The sequence below is a fragment of the Trachypithecus francoisi genome, unplaced genomic scaffold, assembly GCF_009764315.1.
Source record: "Trachypithecus francoisi isolate TF-2019V2 unplaced genomic scaffold, Tfra_2.0 Lachesis_group15, whole genome shotgun sequence".
Taxonomy (NCBI): Eukaryota; Metazoa; Chordata; class Mammalia; order Primates; family Cercopithecidae; genus Trachypithecus; species Trachypithecus francoisi.
This window is the reverse complement of record NW_022681460.1, coordinates 32,442,860-32,469,852: the sequence shown is the minus strand read 5'-3', so window position 1 is coordinate 32,469,852 and position 26,993 is coordinate 32,442,860. Positions and strand designations below refer to the sequence as shown.

Here is a 26,993-nt window from a genome sequence, read left to right as displayed (position 1 = left end):
CGGTAGTGAGTAAGTGTCATGAGATCTGATGGTTTTATAAAGCAAACCCCTTTCACTTGACTCTCATTCTCTCTTGTCTGCCGCCATGTAAGATGTGCCTTTTGCCCTATGCCATGATTGTGAGGTCTCCCCAGTCTGAGGTGTGTCTTTATCAGCAGTGTGAAAACGGATTAATACAGTGGTTCACACCTGTAATCTCAACTTTGGGAGGCCAAGGCAGGAGGATCACTTGAGTCTAAGTTTGAAATCAGCCTAGGCAACATAGACTACATCTAAAATAGAGACAGAGAAAGAGAGAGAGAGAGAGAAAGAGAGGAAGCCATGTGAAGACAGAGGTGGAGACAGGATCTATGCATGCACAGCCAAAAAATGTGTGTGGCCACTAGGGACTGGAAGAAACAGAGGATTTCCCTCGAGTGCCTTCAGAGAGACTATGGCCCTGTGGACACCTGGATTTCAGACTTCTGGCCTCTGAAGTACAAGAGAATAAATTTCTGTGGTTTCAGGCCACCAAATTTGTGGTGCTTTGTTACGGCAGCCCTAGCAAACTAATACATAGTGAGCATTCTAAGCTTTTGTATTATGAACCCAGCCTGCTCTCCAGCTTCATTTTCCAACTCTTCTCCAGCTTCATGCTTCTGTTTTGCCTCCTTTACTATATTGCCTCAAAGCCTTTGCACGTGCTGTTCCACTGCACTAATTACTCTTCTCCATTCTTTACCCATCTCTTCAAGACTTGTTCAGGGAACCTAAGTGACCCTCAAGCCTTGCTCATCATCCCACAATGCCCGCTCTCAGCAACATATAGTTCTTTTCATAGCCCTGTATCATAGTCTGTATCTTTACCAGTGTGACTGTTAGATTCTGCCTCCTTACCAAATTCTAAGCTCCAGGGGAATAGGCACAATGCCAGTCTAGCCCTGTGCCTGCAGTACCAAAGCAATCCCTTCTGAATGAAAGAATAGCCACCGTTCCAGTACAGCTGCAGACCCAGGAACCTCCACAGCCTCTGGGAGGGCTGGGAGCTAGAAGGGTGACCATGACATGTATTCTTCAAATCCTACCACTTCAGAGAGCGAAAAGGGGTACTCTTCACACTTAGGAGTTGCCTGGTTACAGTCCCAGCCCTGAGTAACAGGCTGTGCCTGCAGGCCACAGGAGCAAGGCGAAGACAAGAGTCTAACCAGAAAGGAATGGGCTACAACATTTTGGGGGAATGGGGAGAGGGTAATTTAAATTTTGCTTAATTGTCCCCGCATTTTAACTGCTGTCTTCTACATCATGTATTCATTTGTACATTCGTTTGTCCCCCTCTCTAGAAAGTAAGCTCTGAGAGCCGGGCTTGGCCTGTTTGTTCATTGCTATATCCCACGCTAAGTGCCTGGTACATGGTAGACGCTCAATAAACATTTGAATGAATGTACTCACAGCTGAGTGTTATGTCCCAAGTGAATAAAGGATGAAGAATCATATAATACTTAAAAATCCAACAGGCCAGGCGCGGTGGCTCACACCTGTAATCCCAGCACTTTGGGAGGCCGAGGCAGCAGAGGCTTGAGCCCAGGAGTTCGAGACCACCTAGGCAACACCGCGAGACCCCGTCTCTATTAAAAAACAAATCCGAACAAAACCGAGACCTCACAGTTGGAAAGCCGAAGGCTCAAGACCAGAAGGGCAGGAGACCTACCAACTGCCAAGGTCCTGGGTTGAGGACGATGCGCTGAGGGCCGGGGGGGGTGGCGCGGTTGAACGCGGCTCTCACCGCCCCCACCTCTGCCTCTGCCCAGCCGCAGCCCCGCCACCACCTCTGGGTCCTCTAACCCCCGACGTCCCCGACGCGGCCCCAAGCCCCCTCTGGCTTCCGTCCTCCTGACATACACTGGCCCCCGCCGCCCCCTCCCCAAATCCCGTCGCACTCCAGGACCCTCCATACCCGAATCTCACAGAGCCTCCGAACGGCCACACTCCTGTCTTCGGGATTCCCGCGGTCCCCGGGCCGCGCCGGCCCCGCCCCCGCCCCCGGCCCGTGCGTCCAGGCTGGCGCCGCGCTGCGCCCCCTCTGCGCCGGCCTCTGCGGCTGCGCGCTGGCGGGGCTGAGGCCGAGGGGTGGGGGTCGCGCCGGGGGCCGGCGGAGCTCCTGTGGCGGCAGCGGTGGTAGCGGGAGAGTGAGCGAGACTAGCGGCCGCTGGCACACCCAGAGCGAACGGAGGAAGCGGTCATGTCTCGCTACACGAGGCCCCCCAACACCTCCCTGTTCATCAGGAACGTCGCGGATGCCACCAGGTGAACGGCCGCGGCTGCAGGTTGGGGGCTCGGAGGAGGGGCGGGGTAACGGCTGCGCCGCGGCGCCCGGCCGAGGCCCGGCGGGACTGCGCGGAGCCTCCCCGCGGGCCCAGGCTGCGCAGCCGGCGGAGGCGCCTCCCCGGGGGAGGTGTGAGCCCGCTGACTATTCCGCGGCCTGGGCGGGACTCGCGCCTCCGCCCTCCCGGCCAGCTTTCAGCCCTGGCGCCGCGCACATCGCTTGCCGGGCCCACGCCGCTTTCCGCGCCTCAGCGGCGCAGCCAGCGGGCCGTGGGGGCACGGGGCGCCCCTCTCCGGAGCCCAGATCGCTCCCCGCCTCGAACCGGGAGGGTTTTCGCTCCAGCGAGTGCCCGCGTTTCAGCCCCTTTGTCGCCATGCCCCGATAAAACCGCGCATCCAACCCTCCTAGATGAAGAGGAATTGGAGCTGGTGAGAACGTACTGTACCATAATGCGTACTCGGGCCTTACAGTTTCTTTCCCCCAGTTATGGTCTACTTACAGACGGTGCTGCTTGCATTTTATTCACACAATTTTATTCTGCACACAAAAAATAACTTCAATGAATGAGATCGGTGCGGTTTTCTTTTAAAGTTCTGAGTCCAGTATTAACACCCTTTTTAATGGCTTGAGGATAGACTCACCTGGTTGATCCTGATGCCCTACCCCTCTTTTGAGAATTCTGTCTACAGAGTGTCTGAACACAGATATTAAGGAATTACTTCTTCATATAGCACTTCCTTCCTTAATGGAGCTGGAGAAATTGGGGACGGGGGAGAGGGAAAATAGACATTTTCATTTCACTGGGCTTACTTCATTTACTTCCCCCAACCTTTCTACCTATGCAGTACTGTTTTATTGTACATAAGGGAGAGCAGAAGCTAAGAGTTCTAGTGATTCACCTGGGACTGACTAGACAGGTACAGATATATGGAGCTCTTGACTCCATAGTCATCTGAGATGAGTATTATAATTTACCTTTGAGAAGTAAATAAGTGTTACGTATTTTTTATTTTTAGTTATTTTATTTTATTTTGTTTTATTTTAGACGAAGTCCCGCTCTTGTCCCCGAGGCTGGAGTGCAATGGCCCGATCTTGGTTCGCTGCAACCTCTGCCTCCTGGGTTCAAGCGATTCTCCTGCCTCAGCCTCCCGAGTAGATGGGATTACAGGCATATGCCACCACACACGGCTAATTTTTGTATTTTTAGTAGTGACGAGGTTCCGTCATGTTGGCCAGGCTGGTCTCCAACTCCTGACCTCAAGTGATCCGCACACCTCGGCCTCCCAAAGCCACAGTGAGCCACCGTGCCCGGCCAAGTATTTTTTATTTGATCACTCCAAGTACATGTGTCAACTATATGCTGTGATTAATATATCTTAGTTAACACCTAAAAGGTGACTTGTTTACATTTCTTCTCTCAGCCTGTTTATCAATATATTACATAGAAAACACGAACAAAATTCATGATTTGGGCAGAATTTTAAAACCTCGCAGTTGAACAGACAACTTGAAAACGGAGTAAGCATCAAGCCTTTTCAGGGTGTCTGTAGAAAAATCAGAGGTTTCCAATTCTAATGGTTCACAGGGGCCGGCCAGGGTAATATAAACGAGTGAGGCTGCCAGCTTATAAGGCACAGTAGGATGGTGTGGACTATCAAATAGAAATAGAATAGCAAATAGAAAAGGAAATATGCCATCTAAAAGGAGCAGCATCTGCCTCTAGGCTCCAGCTGACAGCTGCCATGTAGACATCTGGACTTACTGTTAACATATCATCCTAGTTTTAAAGAGAAATCAGAAATCTGGATTTTGTATGTGTAAACTCAGTCTTTAGATGTTAGTATTAAGTTGAATCATATGAAAATCCCATTCATGGCCGGGTGTGGTGGCTCACGCCTGTAATCCCAGCACTTTGGGAGGCTGAGGCAGGCGGAATAAGAGGTCAGGAGATGGAAACCATCCTGATTAGCACAGTGAAACCCTGTCTGTACTAAAAATACAAAAAATTAGCCAGGTGTGGTGGCGGGCGCCTGTATTACCAGCTGCTCGGAAGGCTGAGGCAGGAGAAGTGTGAACTCGGGAGGTGGAGCTTGCAGTGAGTCGAGATTGCGCCCCTGCACTCCAGCCTGGAAGACAGAGCGAGGACTCCGTCTCAAAAAAAAAAAAAAGAAAAAGAAAATCCCATTTGTAGATTTGAAAGCTGTAAAATATAAGGCTGGGCGCGATGGCTCATGCCTGTAATCCCAGCACTTTAGTAGGAGACTGAGGTGGGTGAATCACTTGAAGCCAGGGGTTCGAGACCAGCCTGGCCTACCTGGTGAAACCTCGTCTCTACTAAAATACAAAAATTAGCCAGGCATGGTGGCTGGCATCTGTAATCCCAGCTACTCAGGAGACTGAGGCACAAGAATTGCTTGAACGCCAGAGGTGGAGGTTGGCAGTGAGCCAAGATCAGGCCATTGCACTCCAGCCTGAGCGACAGAGTGAGACTCTGTCTCAAAAAATAAATAAAGCTGTAAAATATAGCCTGGTGTATGACACCTGTAATCCCAATTACTGGGAAAGCTGAGGTTGGAGGATCACTTGAGCCTGGGAGGTCAAGGTTACAGTGAACTATGATCATACCACTGCACTCCAGCCTGGAGCAGAGAGACCTTTAGAAAGTCTAAAAAAATAAAAGCTGTGGCCGGGCGCGGTGGCTCACACCTGTAATCCCAGCACTTTGGGAGGCTGAGGCGGGTGGATCACAAGTTTAGGAGTTCAAGACCAGTCTGGCCAACATGGTAAAACCCCGTCTCTACTAAAGATACAAAACATTCGCTGAGCGTGGTGGTGCACGCCTGCAATCCCAGCTACTCGGGAGACTGAGGCTCTACTAAAGATACAAAAAATTCACTGAGCGTGGTGGTGCACGCCTGCAATCCCAGCTACTGGAGGCTGAGGCAGGAGAATCGCTTGAACCCAGGAGGTGGAGGTTGCAGTGAACCGAGATCGTACCATTGCACTCCAGCCTGGACGACATGGTAAGACTCTGTCTCAAAAACTAAAAATAAAAAATAAAAGCAGTAAAATATTGGCAATTTCATGTTTATACACATTGTTTTAAATGTTTAAACGTCGTGCAGGCCAAATAAAACACATCTGCAGGTGACACCTGATCTCTGATCTATGTACTTCATTCACCAATGAGTGATTGAGACTGATAGTTGAGATTTACAGATTTCCTTTTCCATTTTTTCACTTTTGTTTTTTTAGCTCTGCCACTGGCATACAATCAAAATCTACAAGATTATATTGCATGAATGAAATAATCTCTAACATTTGTTGAATACTCACTGTGTACTAGGTGCCATACTAAAAACCTTACATATATTAAATTTTCGCAGTAACCCTATAATGTATAGTTTGTGGTTGTTGTTTTTTTTTTTTTTTTTGACACAGAGTTTTGCTCTGTCAGCCAGGCTGGAGTGCAGTGGCACAATCTCGGCTCACTGCAACCTCCACCTCCTGGGCTCAAGCAATTCTCCTGCCTTAGCCTCCCGAGTAGCTGGGATTATAGACGTGTGCCACCATGCCTGGCTAATTTTTGTAATTTTTGTATTTTTAGTAGAGACGGGATTTCATCATTTTGGCCAGGCTGGTCTCGAACTCTTGACGTCAGGTAATCTGCCCACCTTGGCCTCCCAAAGCGCTGGGATTACAGGCATGAACCACCGTGCCTGGCCGTATGTTCTTTATTAACCCCATTTTATAGATGAAAAACCAACATTTAGGTTAAGTATTTTGCCTAAGATCGAATAGCAGGTGAGTGATGATATGAAGTTAGAATCATCACATGTAATCTATATTAACCTTTTAGTACAAAGTGGTATACAGTATAAGTTAGCAATGTGACATGTAAACATGTTTTAAATTGGCTTTAAAGGTAGGGCACAGTGGCTCATGCCTGTAATCCCAGCACTTTTGGAGGCTGAGGCGGGTGGATCACTTAAGCTCAGGAGTTTGAAACCAGCCAGAGAAACATGGCAAAACCCTGTCTCACCAAAAAATTAAAAAATTAGCCAGGTGTGGTAGTGCGCACCTGTCGTCCAACTACTTGAGAGGCTGACATGGGAGGATCATCTGAGCCCAGGTGGTCAAGGCTGCAGTGAGTCAAGATTGCACTACTGCACTCCAGGGGTGAGAGTGAGACTCTGTCTCAAAAATAATTAAATAAATAGCCTTTAACATTTAGTATGCTTATAAACAGAATCTTTGGGGCCTGGCACGGTGGCTCACATCTATAATCCCAGCACTTTGGGAGGCTGAGGCGCGTGGATCACTTGAGGTCAGGAGTTCGAGACGAGCCTGGCTAACAAAGTGAAACTCCATCTTTACTAATAATAGAAAAAATTGGGCCAGGCACGGTGGCTCACACCTGTAATCCCAGCACTTTGGGAGGCCGAGGTGGGCAGATCACGAGGTCAGGAGTTCGAGACCAGCCTGGCCAATATGGTGAAACCTTGTGTCTACTAAAAATACAAAAATTAGCTGGGTGTGGTGGCACTTGCCTGTAGTCCCGGCTACTAGGGAGGCTGAGGAAGAAGAATCGCTTGAACCTGGGAGGCAGAGGTTGCAGTGAGCCAATACTGGCCACTGCAATCCAGCCTGGGTGACAAAGTGAAATTGTGTCTCAAAAAATAATAATAATAATAAATCATTGTGATAAAATGTTATATAAAATGTATGTAAAATTATATACACAGCATGATTTCAATTACAGTCATGCATCAGTTAAGGACAGAGATAGGTTTTGACAAATCCATTTGGTGATACTGTTGTTGTACAAACCCAAACCTACTTTACATAGTAAAGCCAGCTATACACCTAGGCTATGTGGTAAGGCCTGTTGCTTCTAGGCTACATACCTGTATAGCATGTTACAATATTGAATACTGTAGGCAATTGTAAGACATTTACCTACATGTATCTAAACATAGAAAAGACACTAAAAGGCCGGGCGCGGTGGCTCAAGCCTGTAATCCCAGCACTTTGGGAGGCCGAGACGGGCGGATCACGAGGTCAGGAGATCGAGACCATCCTGGCTAATACGGTGAAACCCTGTCTCTACTTAAAAATACAAAAAACTAGCCGGGCGACGAGGCGGGCGCCTGTAGTCCCAGCTACTCGGGAGGCTGAGGCAGGAGAATGGCGTAAACCCGGGAGGCGGAGCTTGCAGTGAGCTGAGATCCGGCCACTGCACTCCAGCCTGGGTGGCAGAGCAAGACTCCGTCTCAAAAAAAAAAAAAGAAAAGACACTAAAAATATAGTGTACAAGATTTTTTAAAAGGTACACCTGTCTAGGACAGCTTTGTTATAAGATTATGGGGCCACTATGATATATATGGTTCATCATTGACTGAAACATTGTTATGTGGTGCATAACTATATTAAAAAATGAAAAAAGGAAAAACTATAAATGGAAAATGAGACTAGGGCCAGGCTCAGTGGCTTATGCTTGTAATCCCAGTGCTTTGGGAAGCCAAGGCAGGAGGATCCCTTCAGGACAGGAGTTCAAGGCCAGCCTGGGCAACATAGCAAGACCTCATCTCTACAAAATAAAAGTTAGCCGGGCATGGTGATGGGTGCCTGTAGTCCTAGGTACTGGAGTTCAAGGTTGGAGCAAGCTATGATTGCACCACTGCACTGCAGCCTGGGCAACAGAGTAAGACCCTGTCTCTAAAAAAAAAGAAAGAAAGAAAAGAAAATGAGACTAGAAAGAAATTCATTTGGACAGTAGGACTTAATTTTCCTCTTTTTTCAAATATTTTTCAAATTTTATTTACTAGGAATGTTTTAAAACAAAATCAATTTTTAGAAAATTAAAAGCAGAAGACACTAAAAGGCTTTGTGAATTAGTGTAAAATTTGACAGAAATGAAATTGAACACAATAACTGAAGAAATTTTAAAAATAAGTTTTAGGCTGGGAGAGGTGGCTCATGCCTGTAATTCCAGCACTTTTGGGAGGCTGAGGTGGGCGGTTCACCTGAGGATCCCAGGCAGACTGAGTCATGAGAATCTCTTGAACCGGGGAGGAGGAGGTTGCAGTGAGCCAAGATCACGCCGTTGCACTCCAGCCTTGGCAACAGACTGAGACTCGGTATCAAAATACATAAAGTTTTAAAATTTGTGTTGTGTTTCTTTTCACTGGTGAAACAAGATGTGGCTTAGGAAAAATAATATCTTTGCTTTTGTACTATATAAAGGAATAATTTTTTAATGTCAAATATAGTGTATTAATGGAACTGCAGTCTAGGTGACAGAGTGAGATCTGAGACCCTGTCTCCAAAAACAAAAACAAAAAAAACCAGAAAGTGTGAGCAAACTAGGAATAGAAGAGAACTTCTTTTTTTTTTTTTTTTTTTTTTTGAGACGGAGTCTCGCTCTGTCGCCCCGGCTGGAGTCCAGTGGCCGGATCTCAGCTCACTGCAAGCTCCGTCTCCCGGGTTTACGCCATTCTCCTGCCTCAGCCTCCCGAGTAGCTGGGACTACAGGCGCCCGCCACCTCGCCCGGCTAGTTTTTTGTATTTTTTAATAGAGACGGGGTTTCACCGTGTTAGCCAGGATGGTCTCAATCTCCTGACCTCGTGATCCGCCCGCCTCGGCCTCCCAAAGTGCTGGGATTACAGGCTTGAGCCACCGCGCCCGGCCAGAAGAGAACTTCTTAACCTAATAAATGTCATCTGTAGAAAACATGGCTAACATCATACTTAATGATGAAAGACAATGCTTTCCTTGTAGAATCAGGAACAAGAAAAGAATGCCACTCTTACAACCTCCAACATTTTACTGCAGGTCCTAACCAGTGCAACAAGGCAAGAAAAAGATATAAAATACAAAAATTGGAAAGATATAAGTAACCATTCTTAGGTGACATATTTGTTTACATAGAAAATACTAGGGAATGAACAAAAAAACTGCTAGAACTAATTAGTAAGTTATGAGGATATAAGGTAAATTTACAAAACTTTTATTTCTATATATTAACAGCAAACAATTGAAAACAATGACAATTTAAAAATTGCATTTACCATAGCATCAAAAGGCATACTTAGGAAAACAGTTAACAAAAAACATGCAGAGGCCGGGCGCGGTGGCTCAAGCCTGTAATCCCAGCACTTTGGGAGGCTGAGACGGGCGGATCATGAGGTCAGGAGATCGAGACCATCCTGGCTAACATGGTGAAACCCCGTCTCTACTAAAAAGTACAAAAAACTAGCCGGGCGTGGTGGCAGGCGCCTGTAGTCCCAGCTACTCGGGAGGCTGAGGCAGGAGAATGGCGTGAACCCGGGAGGCGGAGCTTGCAGTGAGCTGAGACCCGGCCACTGCACTCCAGCCTGGGCGACAGAGCAAGACTCCGTCTCAAAAAAAAAAAAAAAAAAACATGCAGAACTCTGTGCACCAAAAACTACAACATATTTTCAAGAGGAATTTTAAAAGCCAACATAACAAAATCCCATCTCTACTAATAATAGAATGAACTGGGTGTGGTGGCACATGCCTGTAATCCCAGCTACTTAGGAGGTTGAGGCTGCAGTGAGCCGAGATTGTGCCACAGCACTCCAGCCTGGGCGACAAAGCAAGACTCCATCTCCAAAAAAAAAAAAAAAGACAAAACAAGTCTCACCCTGTCTCCCAGACTGGAGTGCAGTGGCATGATCATAGCTCACTGCAGTCTCAAGCTCCTGAGCTCAAGTCATCCTTCTTCCTCAGCCTCCTGAGTAGCTGGGATTATAGCCACCACGCCCAGCTAATTTTTTTTAATTTTTTTGTAGAGATGGGGTCTCACTGTGTTGCTCAGGCTGATCTTGAACACTTGGGCTCAAGCAGTCCTCCCACCTTGGCCTCCCAAACTGCTGGTATTGCAGGTGTCAGCTGCCGTGCCTGGGCAACAGTGGGAATTCTAACACATGTTTTTGGAAATATAAGTTGGTTGGGCCACTCTGAAGAACATGTAGTGAATGAAGCTTGAGATAGGCATACCCTCCAGCCTACCAATTTCTCTGCTAGTGATACTGAAGCAGGAGAATAGGGTCTGGAGGCAGGGAACCTAAGGCTGATTCACACTGACTTCCTAGAACTGAATCAAAAGGAGAACTCCACCTCTCTACACCCAAGTGACAAAAGGATCAGAGGCTACTCCCTTTGCACTGTATTACAGATAAAAAATGGAAAGTACCTCTGACTGGTTCCCTCCTGCAACCAATCAGACTGGTCCCAGGCCAAGTCTTCATGTGTAACTCTGTAGCTTTGCTTCAGCCTCTGATTGGTCGCCTCCCTCCACCAGACTGGTGGTGGGCCAAGTCTTCATTTACATAGGGTGTAACCAAGTAACCAATGGAAAACCTTAGAGGGTATTTAAACCCTAGAAAGTTCTGTAATGGATGCACTTGAGCCGCTTGCTTGAGCCTGTTCCTACTCTGTGGAGTATCTTTTCATTTCAGTATATCTGTGCTTTCATTGCTTCATTTTTTCATTGCTTTGTGCATTTTGTCCAATTCTTCGTTAAAAATGCCAAGAACCTGGAGGACTCATAGTCAGGACCCTCCGTTGGTAACAGAAGGATGTAATATTTCTTTAAAAAATACTGAAAATCATGGCAAATATGTCAAATACTGAGAAAATAATTTTTTTGTTTTCTTTTCTTTTGAGACAGAGTCTTGCTCTGTCACCCAGACTGGAGTGCAGTGAAGCGATCTCAGCTCACTGCAAGCTCCGCCTCCTGGGTTCACACCATTCTCCTGCCTCAGCCTCCCGAGTAGCTGGGACTACAGGTGCCCACCACCACGCCCGGCTAATTTTTTGTATTTTGAGTAGAGACAGTGTTTCACTGTGTTAGCCAGGATGGTCTTGGTCTCCTGACCCGCCCGCCTCGGCCTCCCAAAGTGCTGGGATTACAGGCGTGAGGCAGCTCGCCCGGCCAGAAAATAAATCTTATTGGTAGATACATGGGTGTTTATTATTCTCTGTACTTTTTTGAATGTTGAAGTAGATCATACCAAAAGTACAAAAATAAATGAAAACAAAACAACAGCTAACAGGTGAGGGAGTGGAGACAGTGAATGGGAATTGGCTCTTTTGAAAAGACCTGTTCCATCCGACTCCCATCACCCTTGGCTTCCAGGACTCCAGACCTCTGTGGTACACAGTGCTCCAGCCTCCTCCTTTATATTATCTGTGGTCCCTTTCCTCTTAGCCACTACATTTGGTTGATGGGATTTGTTGTCTTAGAAGACCCTCATTTGAATCCTAGCTCTGCTACTGGCTGTGTAGATCGCTGGGCAAGGTAACTTCTCTCACCCTCAGTCTCCTTAACTCTTAAATGGTAACAGTAATGTATTCTTTATTCATTGATAGGCAAATGTGTATTGAGTACCTACCGTGTGCCCAGCAGCTACATTAGGTGCAGAGATACGCTGGTGAAGACACCTACTTTAGCAGTGATTCTCAACCTTCAGTCTCAGAATTGCCTATGAAATCCTGAAAAAATACAACATAACTGGGCCTCACTAAGGAAAATACTAATTAGATCCGAGTTAATGCATCAGGTTGGGGTGCCTATGTCTGTAACATCCCTTCACAGATGATTACAGTACTCAGGAGAGGTTGAGACCCTTTATACCACTCCATGGTCTGTGGGAGCAGGAATTGTGTTTTTCTTGTTTCTCATCATATTCCTAGAGCCTGGCACATAGTAGATGCTCAATAAATATTTGCTGAATTCTGAATAAGTGAAAGAAAAAGACGTTGTCACTGTCCTCAAAAACTAATAGTAAAAACAAACATGTTCTATTAGTATTAAGTGAAATAAAGTATGTCATAATATTGACTGAGCTACTGGCATATAGTGGATGCTTAGTCAATTTTTGTTGAGTCTTATATGTAATAATTTCTAAATCCCCATCTCTAGCCTTAATCACTGGCTTCTAATAATTATATTAATACACACTAATTAATATAATGCATATAATCACAATTTTCTGTTGCTTATAGAGCTCTTATCGATGTTCTACCATCACCTCAAATTCTGCATTTCTAAACCTGAAAGTTGCTTTTGCCTCTTTTCTTCCTCCTTGATCTAGCTCTTTTCTAGTTTTTGTCACTGACACCATCTTTTTTCCATTTGTCCAAGCTCGAAGCTTCTTAGTCATCTTTGAATCTTTATTTCTCTTGAGCCACATTGTATGATCATAGCTTGATGCAGAATCCCTGTGATAGCACCATGAAGCAGTAGGGTGTAGTGGTTAAGATGGACCAGTGTGAGACTGAAAATTTGATTTCTAGCTCTGTCACTTGCTGGCTCAGTGACCTTAGAAGGGTTAATCTGTCTGTGTCACCTGTAATCTGCCTGTATCACCTGTAAATAACCTGAAATCTGTCTATATCACCCGTAATTTGTCTATATCATCTGTAAATAACCACAGGGAAGTTGTAAGAATTAAGTGGTTGTAAGGTGAACAGTGGCTAATATATAAATGCACTGTAACTGTTAGCTATTATTGCTAAATATTTTGTCTCTTCAGTTAAATTGTAGCTCCATGAAGATAAATATCATGCTATTTAATTTTTTTTGGTATCCCTTCTGAAGTTCCTAATCACACTAGAAGGCATATAGCAGGCTCGAAATACCTATCAAATTTGGGAATACAGTAGTTACTTTGTTTTATGTTTAATATTAAAACATCCATTTTTCTTTAAAGCCTGATAAATAATTTTAGGACTTCTTTAGAATCTAATTCTTGCTATCTGAAAACAAGATAAACATAAACATGAAATTAAAGTGAGGCAAAATGAATGTGTTCTTAGTGCAACAATTACTTATTAGATCTTATAATAACTTTCAGAGGTGGATATCCTGGGTCAGTGTTTCTGGAAATTAAGCGTAACAACCACCTGGAGTGCTTGTAAAGATACAGATTTCCAGCCTCTAATCCAGACTTCCTGAATCAGAACCTATAAGAGAGGTGTGAGAATCTGGGGAGGTTTTTTTGGTGTTTTCTTTTTTTTTTTTTTTAAGACAGGGTCTCACTGCCACCCAGGATGGATGGAGTGCAGTGGTGTGATCTTGGCTCACTGCAGCTTCAACCTCCTCACGCTCAGGTGATTCTCCCACCTCAGCCTCTCGAGTAGCTGGGACTACAGGCACATGCTACCACACCTGGCTGATTTTTGTATTTTTTTGTAGAGATAGGGTTTCACCATGTTGCCCAGGCTGGTCTTGAACTCCTGGGTTCAAGTGATCCACATACCTTGGTCCCCCAAAGTGCTGGGATTACAGGTGTGAGCCACTTCGCCTGGCCTGAGAATTTTTTTTTCCTTTTTTTCCCTTTCTTTCAAAACCTGCATGATTCTTACAAAAAACAATTTTAGATAATGCTGGTCTAGATGATGTTCTTTCTTTTGAAGGTTTCAAGTGGATTTCTGTAGGCAAAATATTTTAATCCAGCTATTCATATTTCTTTGCCTTATTTCTAAAACACTTCAGGCCTGAGGACTTGCGCCGTGAGTTTGGTCGATATGGCCCTATAGTAGACGTTTACATTCCACTTGACTTCTACACTCGCCGCCCAAGAGGATTTGCTTATGTCCAATATCCTTTATTTTATTGTGTGCATGTGAATATACTGTATATGCGTGCTTATACGTATATGTATTCAGTAGCATATGTTACGAGATTAATATTGCCTAATTAAATGTGTTTATTTCTTTATCTCAGAAGATCTAAAGCAGTCCACAGTAGCTGGCAAGCACCCCCCAGTTTGAACCAACCTGTTAGCTAGAATCCAAGCATAAACCCAGCAGGCGAGACAAAAGGCACCTAAAGTTCAAGCATCAAGGAGTAAAGAGGGAGGGTGGACACAGATATAAAGACCTGGAAGAGGGGAAGTCTTTATCAAGCAAAAGACAAAGCCAACACCAGGTTGAGACTTCGGCTTTCCTACATTTACTCAGAGTTCCAGAGTCAAAGCCAAGTCTGATTTTGTTGGTTCTGCGTCTCTTGTAAAGTCCATCTTGCAAGCCTTAAAGAGTAAAAGTCAAGGTTCAAGATCAAGTGACATTGAGGTAATTGCCAGTCTCGTTTTATATTGCTTATCTTGAGCTTTTTCTGTTTGTTATTTTTTTAATTAAACCAGTGAACAACCTCCTAAAAAAAGTTATTTATTTTTATATAGCTAATTTCCATTATAGCTAGGTTTAATATTATATAATTCATATACATAAGGAAGTTTAGTGGGATATTACAAACCAGTATATGTAATTCCAGATATTTACAGATTGCCCTTATGTTTCTTTTATATTTATATCCCAAGTAGTAAAAACATAAATGTTTGGCGGGGTGCGGTGGCTCACACCTGTAATCCCAGCACTTGGGGAGGCTGAGGTGGGTGGATCCCCTCAGGTCAGGAGTTTGAGACCAGCCTGACCAACATGGCGAAACCCCATCTGTACTAAAAATACAAAAATTAGCAGGGTGTGGTGGTGGGCACCTGCAATCCCAGCTACTTGGGAGGCTGAGGCGGGAGAATCTCTTGAACCTGGGAGGCAGAGGTTGCAGTGAGCTGAGATCACACCATTGCACTCCAGCCTGGGTGATGAGGGAAACTCCATCTCAAAAAACAAAAACAAAATAAATGTTTGAAGTGGTAGGTTCAAAAGTAGATACCATTTTGAAAGGACTAAATCATTTTTTTGTTTTAACTCACTTGTATATGTGCAATTTTGTTTGTAAGTGATGTCTCTTAAATGTCAAATTTAAAAGCCTTTTAATGAAAGAGTAATTTTAATTTCAGAATAAAGGCTTCTTCATGCTGATATTCAGTGAAAAACCTGATGGATCCTTTATCTGAAAGAAGGGAGTGAGTCCTAAACAGTTTGTAATTTTATAATGCTAGCCAAATTTGGACTTTTTTTTTTGGTTTTCTTGTTTTCAAATTATACATGCATACTGCAGCCACACTATTGTAGACACTAAAAGTACAGTTACATGTTTGTTTTGTTCTTTTTATTTTTAGACTCACTCTTCTAAATCATAATGGGTCATTTGTTTTCATGAGAAAAAGTGAAAGTTTTTTTTTCTGATTATTCATACTATATTGAAGATGTGAACTTAATAACGTGAACTTGATTTTCATATTAATTTCATTTCATATGTAAATAATACTTTTAAAATATGTTTACTTGATATCTCGTGTTCAAAGTGTCCTTAACAGCTGGTCATATTTGAAGATGTTCGAGATGCTGAAGACGCTCTTTATAACCTCAATAGAAAGTGGGTATGTGGCCGTCAAATTGAAATACAGTTTGCACAAGGTGATCGCAAAAGTAAGTGTGACTGAATGCCAGATTTTATTTATTCAGCAGAATGAGTTTCAGTGATGACTCATTTTTTTTTTTTTTTTTTTTTTTTTTTTTTTTGAGACGGAGTCTCGCTCTGTCGCCCAGGCTGGAGTGCAGTGGCCGGATCTCAGCTCACTGCAAGCTCCGCCTCCCGGGTTTACGCCATTCTCTCGCCTCAGCCTCCCGAGTAGCTGGGACTACAGGCGCCCGCCATCTCGCCCGGCTAATTTTTTGTATATTTTAGTAGAGACGGGGTTTCACCGTGTTAGCCAGGATGGTCTCGATCTCCTGACCTCGTGATCCGCCCGTCTCGGCCTCCCAAAGTGCTGGGATTACAGGCTTGAGCCACCGCGCCCGGCCGATGACTCATTTTCTAATTTAAAATTCTTTTAGTAAATGATTACTAGTTGAGTGGTTGTTACTGTGGTGTTCAGGTAACAAATTATGTCATAAGTCTTGTTCTTTATGTTCCAGCACCAGGCCAGATGAAATCAAAAGAACGTCATCCTTGTTCTCCAAGTGATCACAGGAGATCAAGAAGCCCCAGCCAAAGAAGAACTCGAAGTAGAAGCTCTTCATGGGGAAGAAATAGGAGGCGGTCAGACAGCCTTAAAGAGTGAGTACAAAATACAAGAGGACCAAAAACTTCATTTTCTACTTTTTCTAGGAAATATATATAAATATATATGTTTTTTGATAGGGTCTCACTGTTTCCGAGGCCGGAGTGCAGTGGTGTGTGATCATGGCCCACTATGGCATTGACCTCCCAGACTCAAGCAATTTTCTTTATGTTCCAGCACCCCAAGTAGCAGGTACTACAGGTGTGCACCACCACACCAGGCTAATTTTTTTATTTTTTGTAGAGATTGTAGGTCTCGCGCTGTTGCCTAGGCTGGTCTTAAATTCCTTGACTCAAGTGATCCTCCCACCTCAGCCTCCCAAAATGCTAGGATTACAGGTATGAGCCACTGTACCCAGCCTGGAAAATATTTTAAAGTTTTTATAAACAGTCCAGCTGAGTCATTTTGCTTAATGTACGAACATAATCAATTTTTGTTAAAAGATAACACTCGGCCGGGCGCGGTGGCTCAAGTCTGTAATCCCAGCACTTTGGGAGGCCGAGACGGGCAGATCACGAGGTCAGGAGATCGAGACCATCCTGGCTAACACGGTGAAACCCCATCTCTACTAAAAATACAAACACTAGCCGGGCGAAGTGGCGGGCGCCTGTAGTCCCAGCTACTCGGGAGGCTGAGGCAGGAGAATGGCGTAAACCCGGGAGGCGGAGCTTGCAGTGAGCTGAGATCCGGCCACTGCACTCCAGTCCGGGCGACAGAGCGAGACTCCGCCTCAAAAAAAAAAAAAAAAAAGATAACACTCTTCTCTATTTATCATATATTGTTATTTAACTTGGGTTTATGGGATTAATTCTTATGTTAAAGTTACAGACTTAGCTTTTATCTTTTTACATAAGAAGATAATATATAGTGAGCAGAAAACAAAAAGTAAAAAAAAATACATACTCAGCCGGGTGCAGTGGCTCACACTTGTGATCCCAGCACTTTGGGAGGCTGAGGTGGGCAGATCACAAAGTCAGGAGTTCAAGACTGAACTGAACAACATGATGAAACCCCATCTCTACTAAAAATACAAAAATTAGCTGGGCGTGGTAGCCACACACCTATAACCCCAGCTACTCAGGAGGCTGAGGCAGGAGAATCTTTTGAACCTGGGAGGCGGAGGTTGCAGTGAGCCGAGATCACACCACTGCACTCCAGCCTGAGCAACAGAGCGAGACTGTGTCTCAAAAAAAAAAAAAAAAAAGGTGATGAGTTTTAGATAAATAAAATTTTCCTAAATGTGCCCAACAGTTTGTAGTCTTTAACTTTAAAAATGTTTAAATGTGGAATAAATAGAATAAAACGTACAGGTGCAGTATTCTCAGCACTTTGGGAGGCTGAGGTGAGAGCATCACTTGAGGCCAGGAGTTTGAGACTAGCCTGGCCAGCATGGTGAGACCCCATCTCTACAAAAAAAAAAAAAAAAGAAATGTAATAAAATCCCTTGTGAAAGGTGGTTGACTAAAGTTAATGTAAATCAATGTACTTATAAAAGATAAGTTATCAAGAATAAATTCCAAGTATTGAAGAAGACATATTAAATAGTAATTTTGGGGGAGGGGAAAAGATATTTTGAAGAAGACATATTAAATAGTAATTTGGGGGGAGGGGAAAAGGTATATTCAAGTTATTTATTTTGCTAGCCAGTTTATCACAACAGAAATTAATTATATGAACCGGGCATGGTGGCTCATGCCTGAATCCTAGCACTTTGGGAGGCCAAGGCGGGTGGATTACTTGAGGTCAGGAGTTCAAGACCATCCTGAGCAATATGGTGAAATCCTCTCTCTACTAAAAATTCAGGGTCAGCACAGTGGCTCATGCCTGTAATCCCAGCACTTTGGGAGGCCACGGTAGGCAGATCACCTGAGGTCAGGAGTTCGAGACTAGTCTGGCCAACATGGCAAAACCCTGTGTCTACTAAAAATACAAAAATTAGCTGCGTGTAGTGGCACACGCCTGTAATCCCAGCTACTTGGGAGGCTGAGGCAGGAGAATCGCTTGAACCTGGGAGGCGGAGGTTTCAGTGAGCTGAGATTGCGCCACTGCTCTCCAGCCTGGGTGACAAAGCAAGACTCCGTCTCAAAAAAATAAATAAATAAATAAACAAATAATTTAAATTGATTTTTCTAAATGCATTACAGCTTTAGTGAACCAGTTTTTTTTCTCTTGCTCGATTTAAATAAGGTGGATATTCACATCATTTTCTGCCTTCTGGTGGAAGTAAAGTATAATACCTGACTGTCTCAAGTCATTATCGAGTATCAGGGATAGAAGGGCCACATCTTTCAGGACAATGCTATTCTGCTTTGTACTTGTTATCAGACCATTGCTTAACCTCCCTGACCCCAGTTTTTCTCATTTTAAAAATTGTATTATGGCCAGGTGCAGTGGCTCACACCTGTGATCCCAGCACTCTGGGAGGCCAGGGTAAGATCACGAGTCCAGGAATTCAAGAGACCAGCCTGAGCAACATAATGAGACCCCCATGTCTACAAAACTAAAACTAAAAAATATTAGCCGGGTGTGGTGGCACACACCTGTTCCAGCTACTGGGAGGGAGGGAGAGAGAAGGTGGACTGAGGTGTGAGGACTCCTTGAGCCCAGTAGGTCAAGGCTGCAGTGAGCCATGATTGCATCACCACACTCCAACCTGGGCAAGAGAGGAAGACTGTGTCTCACAATAAATGAATGAATGAATGAATGAATGTAAGAAAAGGTATTCCATAAATCTTTGTTAACTTTATATCAAGGAATGTGTATGTTAGAACTCTAAATGTTCCTAACAATGTTAAAATTGCTCCTCAACTCCCTTTTCTTTAGTCCAAATATATTATAGCATCCTTCTTGTACTATGTTAGGATTTTTTTTCAAGGACATTTTCTTCATTTTGCTTCCTACAGCTGTCTACAAAATGAATGAAATTTAATAATTTCTAAAAGACTGTGAATTTATTCCAGAATATATTCTACATCAGTATATTTTCAGTATAAATATATAATAAAAAATTCAAGAGAGGCAAGGTGTAGTGGCTCATACCTGTCATCACAGCACTTTGGGAGGCTGAGGCAGGTGAAGCACTTGAGGTCAGACAAGCCTGGCCAACATGGCGAAACCCCGTCCCTGCAAAAGGTACAAAAATTGGCCAGGTATGGTGGCGTGTGCCTGTAATCCCAGCTACTTGGGAGGTTGAGGCAGGAGAATCGCTTGAACCTGGGAGACAGAGGTTGCAGTGAGCCATGCTTGCCCCACTGCACTCCAGCTTGAGTGACAGAGCAAGGCTCTGTCTCAGAAACAAACAAAACAAAAAATTAAAGAGGCTCTGCATGGTGTAATCATTCTCCAAAGAAAGCTTTTTAAATTTCTTCATCTAGTTCAATGTTACTATCTAGTATCATTTTTCTTCAGTCTAAAGAATATTTAGTATTTCTTTTTTTCCTCTTTCAGCTCACCAGGAAGTACCAGGGCAGTGAATATTTAGTATTTCTTGTAGTATACATCTGCTGATAGTGAATTCTCTCAGCTTTTGTCTGAAAACATCTTTAGTACTCGTTTGTGAGAAATATTTTTGCTGAGGATCAAATTCTATATTGGCAGTGATTTTATTTTTCTCTTTAAAAATGTCATTCCATTGTTTTTCTGATATCCATAGTCAGTTGTCAGTCTTATGATTGCTCCTTTGAAGGTAATTTGTCTTTCATTCTCTGGCAAGGTTTTCAGATTTTTTTTTTTTTTTTTTTTGAGACAGTGTCACTCTGTCACCCGGGCTGGAGTGCAGTGGCCCAATCTTGCCTCACGGCAACCTCCGCCTCCCAGATTCAAGCGATTCTCCTACCTCAGCCTCCCACTACCACATCCAGCTAATTTTTGTATTTTTAGTAGAGGCGGAGTTTCTGCATGTTGGCCAGGCTGGTCTGGAACTCCTGACCTCAGATGATCCGCCCGCCTCAGTCTCCCAAAGTGCTGGGATTACAGGCATGAGCCACTGTACCCCGCCAGTTTTCAGATTTTTTCTTTGACTTTGGTTTTCATCAGTTTCACTGTGATGTGTCTAGTGTAGTTTTCTTTGTCTACATGGGTTTATTGAGCTTTTTGAAATTGTGAGTTAATGCTTTTTGTTAGTTTTGTAAAATTCTATGCCATTATCTTCAAATATTGCTTCTGCCTTATTCAGTCTTTCCTCTTGCCTGTGTGACTGTATGCTATACATCTGTTGTGTTCTTCTATGGATTTCTTAAAATTCCTTTTCTCGCATTGTATTTCAGTAGGATGTTTTTCTAATGATATTTTAGTTAACTATTTCTTTTCTTTTCTTTTCTTTGACTTAGAGGTTTTCTCTTGTTGCCCAGGTTGGAATGCAATGGTGCGATCTCGGCTCACTGCAACTTCTGCCTCCCAGGTTCAAGTGATTCTCCTGCCTCAGCCTCCCAAGTAGCTGGGATTACAGGCATGCGCCACCACGGCCGGCTAATTTTTGTATTTTTAGTAGAGATGGGGTTTCACCATGTTAGTCAGGCTGCTCTTGAACTCCTGACCTCAGGTGATCCTCTTGCCTTGGCCTCCCAAAGTGGGATTATAGGTGTGAGCCGCTGAACCCAGCCTAGTTCATTATTTCTTCTGCTATATCCAATCCAGATTGCTGTTAAGACCATCTAATGACTTTTTAATTTCAGATACCATATATTTTTAGTTTTAAATGTCTATTTGTTTCTTTTTATAGATTCTAGTTTTCCACTGAAACTATCTTTTTATCTGTTTTGTCTTTTCCTCTTATTTTCTTGAACATATTATTCATAGTAATTTTTAAAATTCCTGTTTGATGATGCCAATATCCAAATCATTTTGGGAATGATTCTTTTGCCTTTTTTTTTTTTTTTTTTTTTGAGACGGAGTCTTGCTCTTTCGCCCGGGCTGGAGTGCAGTGGCCGGATCTCAGCTCACTGCAAGCTCCGCCTCCCGGGTTTTACGCCATTCTCCTGCCTCAGCCTCCCGAGTAGCTGGGACTACAGGCGCCCGCCACCTCGCCCGGCTAGTTTTTTGTATTTTTAATAGAGACGGGGTTTCCCCGTGTTAGCCAGGATGGTCTCGATCTCCTGACCTCGTGATCTGCCCGTCTCGGCCTCCCAAAGTGCTGGGATTACAGGCTTGAGCCACCGCGCCCGGCCTCTTTTGCCTTTTATTTTCCTTAGTTTTTAGTTATTCTTGCCTGTTTTTTTTTTTACATGCCTCATAATTTTTTAAAATAGCATGTTGGACATGGACAGAAAATTGTAGAGGCTCTGCATCACATTATCATTCTCCAAAGACAGTTGTTTTTTTTCTAGCAGGCAGAGTACTGGCGGATCACTTTGATCTTAAGGCTTGGTTTTGGGCGTTGTTAAGGCTGCTCATTTTGGCTTTGTATTTATTCCTAGGGCATGGCCCTTGCCTCTAGAATGTAGCCCTTCTGGATTGTTGCCTAATGTTCCTCATTGACCTTTTGGGAGTTTGGACTGTAATCTCTCTCCCCAGCACCATGTGTCTGATAAAAATTTCAGCTCATTTCTTGAATTTCTGAATTCCAGTTTTTTTCTGGCCCCTTGGAATCTCTTCCCATACACACACAACTTAGAAGATGGCCAGTGATTTAAGGAGAATTTGTAGGCAAATTTTAGAAGTACTTTTTGATCTCGAATTTACTCATCTCTAGAGTTTTTGCCTCTCATTGTCCCACCCATTTTGGTAGCCCTGAATTCTAACTTTCTTCAGCTTAGTCAAAAAGCCATTTTCTGGTTGGGCTCAACTCCTCCATGCTGTCATTTGAAAAATGGTTTTATTTATTTATGTATGTATTTATTTATTTATGAGACGGAGTCTCGCTCTGTCACCCAGGCTGGAGTGCAGTGGTGCGATCTCGGCTCACTGCAACCTCCGCCTCCCGGGTTCTGCCATTCTCCTGCTTCAGCATCCTGAGTAGCTGGGACAACAGGTGCCCGCCACCATGCCCGGCTAATGAAAAATTGTCTTAGTAATAAGAGCCAAGGCTTGTAATCCCTCAGGTTCTTCCTGCTTGTGTTGATTATCCTCCAGTGCCTTTGAACAGTTGTTTTATAAGTGTTGTGTAGCTTTTCAATATAGCTGTTTTCAGCCAGGCGCGGTGGCTCACACCTGTAATCCTAGCACTTTAGGAGGCCAAGGCAGGGGGATCACCTGAGGTCAGGAGTTTGAGACCAGCCTGACCCCCATCTCTACTAAAAATACAAAATTAGCTGGGCGCGGTGGCGCATGCCTGTAATCCCAGCTACTCCAGAGAATTGCTCAAACCTGGGAGGCGGAGGTTGTGGGGAGGTGCGATCGTGCCATTGCACTCTAGCCTGGGCAACAAAAGCGAAACTCCATCTCAAAAATATATATATATATATGGCTGTTTTATATGGGAAGATTATTCTAATACAAGCTGTTCTGTCATGGCAGGACCCAAAAGTCCTGCATCTAGATTTTTATTTTTATAAGCATTATTTGAACTGTAAGTAATTGACTTTTTAATCTTTTTTTCTTCAGATTTTTGTACCTCTTAAGAGCTGTATAACCCAGACTAAATATGCAGTGCATTTTTCAGAACTGATCCCTATAAGATACGTCTAGCAAAGTAAAAATTTTTGGCTATGTATTCTAGTATAACAAATATTACAAACTTGTTACTTATGTTTTAACCAAAAGCATGCATGATAAAATGAGAAATTTTTTAAGCTTATCTAGTAAAAATATAACTAATGTTATGTAAAGTATGTAAGTTCCTGAAAGTGTTGTTTCCTGATCTCTTATTTTGTATGAAATATATGCTCTAACATTATGGATGTTTGCAGGTCTCGACACAGGCGATTTTCTTATAGCCAGTCTAAATCTCGTTCCAAATCATTACCAAGGCGGTCTACCTCAGCAAGGCAGTCAAGAACTCCAAGAAGGAATTTTGGCTCTAGAGGACGGTCAAGGTCCAAGTCCTTACAAAAAAGGTCCAAGTCAATAGGAAAATCACAGTCAAGTTCACCTCAAAAGCAGACTAGCTCAGGAACAAAATCAAGATCGCATGGAAGACATTCTGACTCAATAGCAAGATCCCCGTGTAAATCTCCCAAAGGGTATACCAATTCTGAAACTAAAGTACAAACAGCAAAGCATTCTCATTTTCGGTCACATTCCAGATCGCGAAGTTACCGTCATAAAAACAGTTGGTGAACAGCAACAGAAAGAGCACCACGCAGTCTTTAATATAAGTTATTAAACTCTCATTATGTTAAATAAAAATTCTTTAAGGCATACAGAAAATGCGAGTTGATATTACTTTGGGCATAGGGAAGAAATAAAATCTCTAGCTTTGGATTAATAAAAATTTGGTCTCCATTTAAAGGGCCTACACTACAAATTATGATTTGTCTAATGTCACCATTTTATGGACCATTTTTTATTTACATTGTGGCAGAAGGGTACTTTTCAAGGGAAATTAGTAAACTGGAACTAATTTTTAAACTTCTACTTGGATAGAATTGATTAGTACTATTAAATATTTTTGACTTTAAAGCACTTTTATGTAAAAAGTAACTATGACTGTATAATTGCATAGAGCAGACTTAAGCTGTTTGACACCTATGTCTCTTTTGTGTCTTCTGTTTAAACTTGGGCCAATTCCTGGTGGATATTAGTTCATACTACAAAATTCTGATGTTCCAAAAAGTAGAATTTATATAGAGATCAAACATTCAAAAGATACATTCTCTCCTAAGCTCAAAGGTTATATTTTTATTGGGTAGAACAGTATAGGTAAGTTGACATGAAATTGCATCCTGCACCATGTCCACATTAGTAATATCAAAACTTTTGAGAAATACTGGATTTTGAATGGTTTGAGACTAATTCTTTAAAAATTAGGCTGAGCAACACTCACAATCCAAAAATATTCATTTTAAGCCTTACACATTTGAAGAGTGGTACATTTTGTATAAAATCATATTTCATACCATTATTTCCACATACCTACTTTTCATCTGCTGCTTAATTTTTTCTTTTTAGAGTTCTTGCTCAACTTTAAATTATATAGAATAAGTCGTATTATTTTTGAAAGAGTGTTTAGTACCTTGTATTAAGAAACTTGGCCAAGGTGGTGGTTCACTCCTGTAATCCCAGCACTTTGGGAGGTCGAGGCGGGCGGACTGCTTGAGGCCAGGAGTTTGAGACCAGCCTGGGCAACATGGTGAAACTCTGGCTCTAAAACTTAAAAAAAAAGAAGAAGAAACTCAAGACTACATCTTCAAAAAACAACTTCGCATTATTTGAATTTTACATTATACTGCCCTTCATTTCTGACAGCCAAATAACTCTTGATATTTATTGCTTTTGTAGTTGTTATAACTAATAATTTCTTTGAAAATGTGTTGTAGTTTATGTTTTTCAAAGGATTTTGGTAGTATTTGTGATAGAATGGTTTTGCATATGATTATTATAGGGGATATATTTATAGAACTCCACTTGTATACTTTGCGACTTACGAAAACTTAAAAGTTCTCAACCCATACAGTTAGTATTTGTATCCAGAGTGTTTAAGAAAAAAATCTGTCTTATATTTTTAGTATATAGGAGCCAGTGTTGCTTCTATTTGTTTTGAATACAAATTCCATTTTTCTTTGCTTATTAGATCCCATATGTAAGAAACAACTTTACACAATAATTTGTATGCTGGTAATATTTGGACAAGTGCCATAAATTAATGTATGTTGTACTTTCTGAATAGATTTTCTCTAATCATAGCAAAATTTATTTCAAAACCACAACTCTTTGAAGTATTCAGCTATAATAAAATTTACTTATAAAATTATGTGGCACTACTGAATATCTAAAGGATAATCTGAAGAATGAGTAAGACAAATATTGATAGTAATTTTTAGTATTTTCAAAATGTTTGGGATCATACACTTAAATGAAATCATTTGGGCCGAGCGTGGTGGCTCAAGCCTGTAATCCCAGCACTTTGGGAGGCCAAGACGGGTGGATCACGAGGTCAGGAGTCCTGGCTAACATGGTAAAACCCCATCTCTACTAAAAAATACAAAAAACTAGCCGGGCGAGGTGACGGGCGCCTGTAGTCCCAGCTACTCAGGAGGCTGAGGCAGGAGAATGGCGTGAACCTGGGAGGCAGAGCTTGCAGTGAGCTGAGATCTGGCCACTGCACTCCAGCCTGGGCGACAGAGTGAGACTCCGTCTCAAAAAAAAAAAATCATTTTAAAAACTAGGGGCTGGGCACAGTGGCTCACACCAGTAATCCTAGCACTTTGGGAGGCCAAGGCAGGAGAATTGCTTGAGCCCAGGACTTTGAGACCAGCTTGGGCAACATAACAAGACCCCTTTATCTATAAAAATAAAAATAATAACTAGGTACTATTGTGAAAAATAACTAGGGATTGATTACAGTGTCTTTACTATGTGTTCACAAATTGATTTCTATATTCCCAAACATATTTAATCCTTTGATTTACCTCTGACCAGGTTTGTCATTGTAATCCCTAGGCTGCTTAGGAGGATACCATTTGATTTGATGAAAAAGCTGGAATGATAACAGCTCGAACTCTTGAGCATTTAGTACATGCTTGGCACTGTTCTATATGTTTTAAGTTATTCACTCATGTATTTAACCATCAACACTCTTATAAGGTAAATATCCTGCAGTTACTTTTGCACCAACCTAATACCACTGCAGACAAGGAAACAGATGCAGAGAGGCTAAGTTACACACAGCCATAAACTTCGGATCAGTAGAGTGACTGGGCTTCGAAGTCCTCTTCCTGACTGCCGTTCCCGTGTCTTTTGCAAAGAGAAGTCTTTGACAGGTATGTGCTTTATTAAGATCATGCTTAGAAAGAAATGAGAGAACAGAATTAGAAAAAGAAATGACTGTAGGCTTCGATGAAAATTACTTTTGTGACTAAGTGAAAATTGTTTGGCTAGGTATCTTGGAAAATTGTCTTCTGGGAATATCTATATTCTAGGGTTCACTTTTGTCTTAGAATTGTTTCTTGGCCCATTTACGAGAGATACTTTGTTTATTAATAAATGTTTTAATTTTAGACATCTGTGATCAGTTCTTTTAAAGTGACTGTACTTACTTAAGTACTTCCCAAGTTTAGCGCAGGGGTACTACCTACCATTTATTCAGGATCATAGAGGATAAGTTAGGGTCATAGAAAATAAAGACTGCCATGAGAGCTGCTTGCTTGCTTTCTCCCAGGAATAATGCACAAATAATTTCTGTATAGCAGCTGATATTTTTCGGTGTTAACAGATAAAAGGGGAATTTGCTGAAATTTTTATTTGGAGCTTCGGATTTAATTTTATGCCACTGGGCTAATTTATTTTTAAATGTAAATTAATTCCAGTACTCTATTTGTAAAGTTTACTTGAGATCTAACTATTCTAAGACACGCTGTTGCATTACAAATAAGAATTGCTGCTTTTATTTTGATCCCATTGCCAGAGGCAAAATTAGTCAAAATTTAAAGGTATGTAGAAATACTTTTGTAATCCTTCTAAACTACATTAAATTTCTGGCTGACCATGGTGGCTCACACCTGCAATCTCAGCACTTTGGGAGGCTGAGGTGGGCAGATCAACAAGGTGAAAGCATGTCTTTACTAAAAAATACCAAAAAAAATTAGCCGGGGATGGT

At 42.6% G+C, this 26,993-nt stretch overlaps 1 protein-coding gene and 1 long non-coding RNA gene across 7 annotated transcripts; one reads left to right on the top strand and one right to left on the bottom strand.

The window, feature by feature from the left end:
• Positions 1 to 2,011: 2,011 nt before the first annotated feature.
• On the top strand, positions 2,012 to 23,605 carry SRSF12 (serine and arginine rich splicing factor 12). 6 transcript variants are annotated; one of them, XM_033234584.1, is made up of 5 exons: positions 2,012 to 2,283; positions 14,295 to 14,405; positions 15,542 to 15,665; positions 16,155 to 16,296; positions 23,146 to 23,605. In XM_033234584.1, the coding sequence occupies exons 4-5, from the start codon at positions 16,166 to 16,168 to the stop codon at positions 23,513 to 23,515; spliced, it is 501 nt and encodes a 166-aa protein (XP_033090475.1). In that variant the 5' UTR covers positions 2,012 to 2,283; positions 14,295 to 14,405; positions 15,542 to 15,665; positions 16,155 to 16,165; the 3' UTR covers positions 23,516 to 23,605. The 6 variants fall into 6 exon arrangements, with proteins under 6 accessions (XP_033090475.1, XP_033090472.1, XP_033090470.1 ...); XM_033234581.1 differs by having other exon boundaries at positions 14,059 to 14,405; XM_033234579.1 differs by lacking the exon at positions 14,295 to 14,405 and adding an exon at positions 13,828 to 13,932 and having other exon boundaries at positions 15,562 to 15,665.
• LOC117097072 lies at positions 11,155 to 26,993 on the bottom strand. The gene is made up of 3 exons (XR_004442792.1): positions 26,013 to 26,993; positions 24,411 to 24,547; positions 11,155 to 11,822 (listed from the first exon to the last, which is right to left on the bottom strand). It is a non-coding gene; the product is annotated as an uncharacterized LOC117097072 (long non-coding RNA).

Bases quoted from the DNA above. Each gene is read 5' to 3' on its own strand.
- SRSF12 (XM_033234579.1), top strand. From the start codon at position 2,219: ATGTCTCGCTACACGAGGCCCCCCAACACCTCCCTGTTCATCAGGAAC. The intron at 15,666-16,154 runs GTAAGTGTGACT...TTTATGTTCCAG, and splicing joins TGCACAAGGTGATCGCAAAA to CACCAGGCCAGATGAAATCA. The intron at 16,297-23,145 runs GTGAGTACAAAA...GGATGTTTGCAG, and splicing joins CGGTCAGACAGCCTTAAAGA to GTCTCGACACAGGCGATTTT.